Source organism: Neltuma alba, unplaced genomic scaffold (assembly GCF_004799145.2).
Source record: "Neltuma alba isolate B1F8T4 unplaced genomic scaffold, ASM479914v2 tig00002023_pilon, whole genome shotgun sequence".
In the NCBI taxonomy this organism is placed as follows: Eukaryota; Viridiplantae; Streptophyta; class Magnoliopsida; order Fabales; family Fabaceae; genus Neltuma; species Neltuma alba.
The window spans coordinates 65,530-73,549 of record NW_021632707.1 but is presented as its reverse complement, the minus strand read 5'-3'; the positions used below and the strand labels follow the sequence as shown (position 1 = coordinate 73,549).

Genomic DNA, 8,020 nt, shown 5'->3' with positions numbered 1-8,020 from the left:
TTAGGTGTAAATACTTTTAAATTTAAATAGGTTACAAAACATCACTTTACATTGAAAACCATAAACTCTTTATGCATATATATAATCAGCAACGGGAATTATTATATAAACTCTTTTTTGTACTTAATTATCTGAAGGATATACATAATTCTTTATGCAATCTGAGTTTGTAAATTATAAGTTTGTAATTGATGAAATTAAAACTAGCATAGTAATTAACATAGTAATGTTGTTTCCCTCACCCCACACAACAACCAAAAAAAAAAAGCTTTAATTTAAAATTTATGGCAACCAGTTATGAATTATTTATCATCCATCTATTTTAATAGGAAAAAGAACATAAGCATGAATATAAAATGACCCACTCATCAACTCCTGGTAACATCAAAGCCAATAATAATACGCCACGTGGCCACCTGGTCAGGACATGTGGACCCCCAACTGTCGTATCTGCTAAAGGCCACTCGGTTCGCTATAAATTCCCTCGGGCTCCTTAACGGTTTCTCACTCACGGACAAGACCATTTTCCGTCATATAACGGCGACGTCACAGGTCGTTAACCTCTTCCTCCTCCGTATAAATAAGACGATCTCAAACTATTTCTCCCTCTCGACTGCTATTTTCAAATGTCTGAGCTCTCTTCCTACCACTAAATCTCGATTCCGTATCAGATTCTTTCCAGTTTTTGCAAGCTAGATATTGCCTGGCGGATTCACCGCTGGATTTTGTATCGCCTCTGGTGATTTCTGAACGGATTCCTCTGTTTCCTGAATTTTTTTTTTTAAGGTTCGGTCGCAGCTGAAATTTAGTGCGCGAAGGAAATTGCATTTTCGCTTTGTGTCAATTTACTCGGTGGCGTTCAAGGAATTTGGGCCGTTAATGTTCTCATTACGCAAAGGAGGCGTTAAATTTTCACGATTCTGCTCTGTTTGGAGATGGAGGGCTGAAAAGCCAAAGATAAAGTCACAATTGTTTGGAGAATTCGGAGCTGGGTTCTACGAGTAGAAATTCTTAGGAGGTAAGGTTATCAATCTGTTTTGGTAAACAAAGTGCTAGTCGTCAGCCGTATTTCTCCTACATGTGTTTGTTTTAGCATTTAAATCCAACTGCTTTCAGATCTTAACCGTTTAAATTCCATGGTGTGATTTCGCATTAATGTAACTGTACTAGGTATTATACTAACTCTTTTCCCCCCTTAATTTTCATTTTCGATTAGCAGAGCTCTTTCTACTGGCGTTTTTCAAAACGAATGTGAAAAATCGAGTTGCTGTGTAGATGATGAAGCTGAAGCATATATGAAGCCACAATACCGAAACAAAGAGTTGTCCGTCTGCGTGTGGCTGTGCCTCAAGTCTCTGGAATACTGAGAACAAAAAGTCAGTTTAGTTTTGCTTGGTAAGTCATTTTGGAGTGGCAATGACTATTAAATTCTACTTTTAGAAAACAAATACCAAACTGGGATTCCACGTTCCTTGTTCTTATTTTATTCGTCTCATATTGCTTTCGTCCCCCGACATGCTTTGATTTCCTAACCCATTTTGTTTTTCTCAATCCCCAAAAGCACAGAACATTGGTCATATCACAACTCTTTAATAATAGTGGAAATGAGAGTACCGGTTTCTCTCTCACTTGGATATCTCGGAGAATGGGGATTGATGGGATTAATTAGTGTGAAAATTAGTGTGTATTTTTTTTTTATTGGGGTTTTTGGGCTAGTGCATGGTGTGTCAGAAACTTCGGCTTGGTCCGCTTGGACACGCTTTGGTTCATGATTTCGATATGTGCAGGCTAAAGCGGGCACATAGTATCCGTGGTCACCCTAAGAAGACCGACTTGGAGAACCCTTGTCCCATTTTGTTTCTTTCTACTTTTAATTATTGAGTAGACCCGTTTTCAATATCCATTCATTCTTTTGGGTTTTTTGAGATTGCTTTCATTCTGCTCTGATCCCGAGCCTCGTTGAATATTGCTTTTCCTTTTGCCACTTTTGCTAGGACTATTTTGTTTCCCCTGGCCGTATATAATATATTATAACTCCATGGTATTTTTCTTTTCATTCGAACTTAGTTGTAGCTGGGTTTTCTTTATTTCGGCGCTTTCTTTTGCAACCTAACTATCGCTATTGCCTGTCACTGTTTTATTCAAAAAAAGTGACTTCGTCCGCCAATCAAATTTTCTCCGATATACAACTTGTTGCAATTCCCTTTCGGAACCATTGTATGAGTAATATTGTATTCAAAGTTTTTTTTGTTGAACCAAAAGTTGAACGTGGAGCAGTTCCTAGACAGTTCAAAATTTTTATTCACCGAATTTAATTTTTGGGCAGAGACAAGAAGGGAATAGCGAGTAAAGATGTTTACGTGCATAGCATGTACGAAAACGACGGATGACAGGGAAGAAGAAGAGGGTGGACGTGACAGTGGCACGCCCAGTACGAAAGAGGCCGTCAAAGGCCTGACGGCGCAGGTTCTTAATCCCTCTCTCTCCCCTCTCTTCAGCTGCAATGTTTGCTTTTGGTCCTTTTTCTGAGAACAAACAAAACCACAATAACCCCGTTAGGGCCCTGATATGGCGGGGGCCACAATAGAATCTTTTATATCGACGGACATCTATATAATTTATCCTTAAAATAAATTTAAAATTATTTTTAATAGAAGAAATTAGGAAGATATATAAATTAAAAATTAGCATTACTTATTTGTTTTGCAATTTTGATCCCCCTTTTTGGATTTTTTTCACAAAAAATATCCGGGGAAGTTTGGGTGGGGAGTAAATTCCGTCAGTTTTTATGATGACGCAATATTCTTAGGCCCATTTGTTGTTAAGGGATCATCCTTATTTTGGTTTATTTATTCATTAAGTTCAAGATTATGTGGCGCGACAAAATCCGTCATGGCTGTCATGGCCCAATGAGCTTTTTCAGAGGCTTATTCCTCCTTTCAGTAAGAAATCATGGCGATTACGGGGTAATGAAAGAGGGGTAGTAAAGGGCTAAATAACTTGTGTCAGATAATTTTTCTTCCCGACCACAACACGTTTACAATAGGCTAATAAAGTTGAAGTAAATTTACCCTGATCGTAACTTTTTTCTCTTCCTCTTTTTTTTTTTCAATCAACTCTCTGCTCTTTGTCTGCATTTCAAAAGAAATTTCGATTTTTGGTCAAATTTTCCTATGTTAAAGGAGAAGAATAGTAGTGGGAACATGTTTCATATCCAGCAATTGAGTTTTAGAGAAAAGATGAAATGCATAGAAGAATCTGCCAAATGCGTATCCTTGGTGTGGCCCATCCTTGAATTCTTGTCGACCCTTTGTTTTCCAAAGCTTACGAATATATGTTAATAGAAAATAAAGAAAATTTCATTAGCGAAAGCCACCCTTGGGTAGTTATAAGGCTCAAAAATTATCTCGGCGTAACGGGAATTCTATTTTAAACAATCACTATATGGCAATATATTTCTGAAAACCGTCGCTGTATTTGATAATTGCTGTATAATTATCTCTCATCTGTGTCTTCAATCTGTCAGTTAGTTATCTTGAAATGGTCGGAGTAGGGACTTTGCCAGGAAGCTTTTTATGATTAGCTTAGTCTTACAACTAAAAATTGGCTATAAATTATCGTGAACTAAGGGGCTCAACATTTAGAAAATGCTTTCTTACCAGAGTACATGGTGTCGAAGACTCAAAGGAGGCTCCTTTAATGGACTTCACGTTATGGGATGATGTCATCCATTAGCGTCTAGACAAGTACATACTCTAGCTGTAAAGGGGTCGCGTGATGCTTTGAAAATGGTGTGAGCCAGTTAGCCTGAAACCTTAGACTCCAATGTCCATCTATTTTTATTCAAATTCATACTTTTATCTTTCAGAACTTCCAAGACGGTTTTCCCACTCCTTTCCGCTGTCCCATATCTTGCCTCAGTTCTTTATTCATTCCTTTGGGCTCATTCTGATCATCTTTATGCTTATAAGATTTGATTAGTTTGATTGCATGATTAGTATTTCCTTTTCTGGAAAATTAAAAGGAAAATCGTTTCTCGACTCTCTATAATTTTTGCCTTGGATCTACACATATCATTGATTGAGAGAATCATTTTCGAGATAACAAGAAAAGAAAAGAAAAGAATATTTATAGGCGAATCTACACTGTTGTCAAAAGGTAAGGAGAGGGCACTCACTCAGGTGTTTGGAAAGCCTTGGAATATCAATGTGGTAGGAAGAAAAAGGTGTTTGGTCCCCACTAGAATAGTGATACTATCAAGTTAAATAGTTAAAGCTGAATGAACTGTAAAAAATGGATATTTGAAGGTACTTTTCTAAGCCTTAGGTAAAATTTATGTGTGGCGTTTGATCTGAGACAATTTTTGGTATTTCAAATGTTGAGGCACCTGGGCATCATCTTGCGATGATTTTGATAAGTCACTATCTGATCATCCTCCTTTGAATGATACATTGACCACAAATTTTCTAAATATATGGTATATTTCTATGTGATTCTTTTTAATAATAGCTTTTGTGGTCCAAACACGTCATGTGTTACTCGTGCTACTGTTCAAAATGAAATTCCCAGCCATTGCCCTCCTTTCCCTTTTCGTTTTTTTTTTTTGGGGGGGGGGGGGAGGGTGTGTAAGAGGGGTGGGGACCAAAATACCCATTGCCCTCGTACACTAACACACGCACACGCGCACATTTTTTGGTTTATCACACCCTAATATATTTCAATGTGGCCTGTTCCCCTCATCTGTAAAGCTTGTCATTGGCAAGTTTATATATTGTGCACTGGTATTTGTAACATCTTTGCATGCTGATAAGAATTAAGCATTCTGTAAACACCTCTGCAGTGCGTCGGTAATGTTCTCATATTGACTGAGAACTAACTACTAATGATAATAACCATTATCAGCAGGACCAAAGACGCTACAAAATATCCCATTTATGGCGGAATACACGTTATACACACATACATACATACTATTGCACAACCTCAGATATAATCGAAATAAGTTTCTCTGCTAACGAAGTAAATATTTTGCTCTATTCTTATGACAATGCTTTGAATACATTGATGTTAATGTGGATTTTTTTGTGTATGTACAGTTAAAAGATATTTTCATTAAGCAATGCAAACCCTGCACCGGGTCCCCTAGCTACAAGAAAGGGCAGAGGCCTTTTCCAGACTTCGATACTATATCTGAAGGGGTTCCATATCCTTACATTGGAGGAGGGGCTAGTTCAAGTTCAACCCCTGCGTGGGACTTTACAAGCTCCCGTTATCCAGGTGGTAGACCTGACCCAAGATTTGGTGGGGCTGCACGCGACTCAACAGTATCAGTTCAATCATGTGATGTAGTTTTAGAGGAGGAGGACGAACCCAAGGAGTGGATGGCTCAGGTGGAACCTGGTGTTCACATCACATTTGTGTCTCTTCCTAATGGAGGGAATGATCTCAAAAGAATTCGCTTCAGGTATGTTCAAATATATTAATTAAGCGCTTTTGGTAAGTTCAGAGTTTCCCATAAGGCTATAATGTCCTTTGTTGAAGAAGCCTTTGATGGATGTTATCCAGATGTAGATAATTTCAGCAATTAGATTACATCCTTAATTGTGGCTTCAAAGAATATGCTGACATAGAGTATCCTAACTCCCTGGTCAACTACGAAGAACTTGGAATTGGGAACACTAAAAGCTCATAAAACCAACAAAATTTTTAGTTGTTAAGACATAATTATGGTGTAGGCGCTCAGACTGACAATACTTAGCCTTTGAATTTGAAGCCGAGAGATGTTCAATAAATGGCAAGCTCAGAGATGGTGGGGTGAGAATTACGACCGGATCATGGAACTCTATAACGTCCAAAGATTCAATCGACAAGCTTTTCAAACTCCCTCGAGGGCTGATGATGAGGTAAATTATCTCCTCCTTCTTACATCATCATTTTGCATATTTAGTGAAGATAAAGATCAATCTAACAATATGAATCCTTCTTGAAACAGGCAAGAGATTCTTCTTATACAAGACTCGGATCTGCACGAGAGAGCAAGGAGTGGACACCACGGCATCACTATAGGCCCTCGGGATTTAGAGGACACTACCCTTCTGACCATTTTGATCAGGGTGTAGGCCACCAGTTCCAAGCAGGGTCATCCATGGAACCACCCCGCCCAACTACTGATTCTGTAAATGAACCTTCTGTCAGTAATGCCGGTGACATGGAGGCAGAATGGATTGAGGAAGATGAGCCTGGGGTCTACATCACAATCCGACAATTAGCTGATGGTACCAGGGAGCTCCGACGTGTCAGATTCAGGTAACGAAAACCAATCCTTGTCTTACATATGTGTTGTTCCGACCTTTTTTTAACCTTAACAGATGATAGTCCTAGGAATTTATTCACCATGACGAAATCATGAACTTCTAGAGTGCATTCTTCCAGATTCATGTCATTAAATTTTGTAATTTGAACCAAGAGAGTATTTAATGGTCAACATATATTTTTAGTTCTTCGATTTTACATGGAATTTTTCTCTTATTACTTCATTTATATATCTTCAGAAACGTGTATCAGTACTTTTTAGACTTTCAAAAATGACTTTTTTTCCTCACAAAAATTTATGATACCTTTCTGTACATGGTATAGTCTGTTAAAAATTGTCCCGAAATTTTTGTTAAAAACATTGACAACATAAAAAGAACAGAAATGAAAGACAGAAAGTGAGAATACAAAAAACATAATTAGGCTAGCTTATTTATAGATGATTGACTCTGTTCACTTGTGGGCAGTCGGGAAAGATTTGGAGAAGTAAATGCAAAGACATGGTGGGAGGAGAACAGGGAGAGAATACAAGAACAGTACCTTTGATTGAAGAAGTTGGAATTATTCCCAATTTTGTTTCCTAATGACATAACTCCAGACTCTGGAGTGGATACAGGACTGGCCTCCCCACTATTTTCATCACCAAAAAAGCTTAATGCGCAAGCACTGGACCATCCAATGGCCTTCTCAGTTTTGTTCTCTTTTGTTTGGTGCATGCTGCATCATTTATTAAAACTGTCACACTCATATGAGAGTTCAGATCATTTTTTGTGGTGACTCAATATGGGTGACAACTACTCACCATGGTGGGATGGGCAGCTCTCTTATTTCATTATACTCCTTTCTCATTTTCTTTTTTCCCCCTGTTGTGATCATTTTGTCACGATAGTTACTTTTTCATCATTGATTGTTACAATTTATTAAATTTATTTTTTTTTCCTCTCAAGCGGAATGTATCGTGGCAGCTGCAACATCCCCTGTATTTACTTTTGAGTTACACATGGTAACATCACTATAAAATGACATGCTATTTTGTATGCTAAGCCAAGTGCTTATCTTAATCGTTAATGCAACTCCTCATTCCTTCTTAAGGGCAGCTCTTTCGCCCCCATGTTTTCTCTTATCAATACCTTCAAAATGTTTAGTCCAGCATTTACACATTATTACAGGAGGCCATTTATTGGTTTGCGAAATCTAATTATACATGTAATTATCTATATATTAGCATTTCATAACCGTATAACGCCTGATACTTGGATTTATAAAAGTCACCCTTACCCTCACTTTGGTTTCTAAATGTTTTTGTCTTCTTTCTTATTTTCTCAAATTCCTCACTTTCTTGAGGACAAAAGAGTGTCATTATTTTGTACTGTGATCACAACAATGGATTAGAGACCATGTTAAAGGGAAGGAAGGAAGGATATAGCACTGAGAGGAATTCAACGAATTCATCACCGCGATCGTAAGGAATGTGCCTTCTCCTCCCTAAGGAAGATATTGTTATGCGGTATAGACATCATATAAGGCACTGACCTTCCTAATTATAATTTGATGCTAGTATGAATCCGCTTCTCGTCCATCGGATCTCAATTTTTGCCTTTACATATCTAAAATACACCATTTCTATAAATTTGCTATCTAACACAAAATAGAGTACTACTATTTTTTTTTTTGAAGACATTTTCTGAAATAGAAAGGGAAGATTAGA

General features: G+C 37.7%; 1 protein-coding gene across 2 annotated transcripts; it reads left to right on the top strand.

Moving 5' to 3' along the window:
- Nucleotides 1-655: 655 nt before the first annotated feature.
- Nucleotides 656-7,353, top strand: LOC114715540 (protein BREVIS RADIX-like). Of its 2 annotated transcripts, none has more exons than XM_028900417.1 (7): nucleotides 656-1,018; nucleotides 1,276-1,395; nucleotides 2,327-2,466; nucleotides 5,097-5,464; nucleotides 5,774-5,903; nucleotides 5,993-6,306; nucleotides 6,780-7,353. In XM_028900417.1, the coding sequence occupies exons 3-7, from the start codon at nucleotides 2,353-2,355 to the stop codon at nucleotides 6,856-6,858; spliced, it is 1,005 nt and encodes a 334-aa protein (XP_028756250.1). In that variant the 5' UTR covers nucleotides 656-1,018; nucleotides 1,276-1,395; nucleotides 2,327-2,352; the 3' UTR covers nucleotides 6,859-7,353. The 2 variants fall into 2 exon arrangements, with proteins under 2 accessions (XP_028756250.1, XP_028756244.1); XM_028900411.1 differs by having other exon boundaries at nucleotides 1,220-1,395.
- The last annotated feature ends 667 nt before the right edge of the window (nucleotides 7,354-8,020 follow it).

Coding starts and splice junctions, on each gene's coding strand:
- LOC114715540 (XM_028900417.1), top strand. CDS start 2,353: ATGTTTACGTGCATAGCATGTACGAAAACGACGGATGACAGGGAAGAA. Junction 2,467..5,096: donor TCAAAGGCCTGACGGCGCAG/GTTCTTAATCCC, acceptor GTGTATGTACAG/TTAAAAGATATTTTCATTAA. Junction 5,904..5,992: donor CCTCGAGGGCTGATGATGAG/GTAAATTATCTC, acceptor TTCTTGAAACAG/GCAAGAGATTCTTCTTATAC.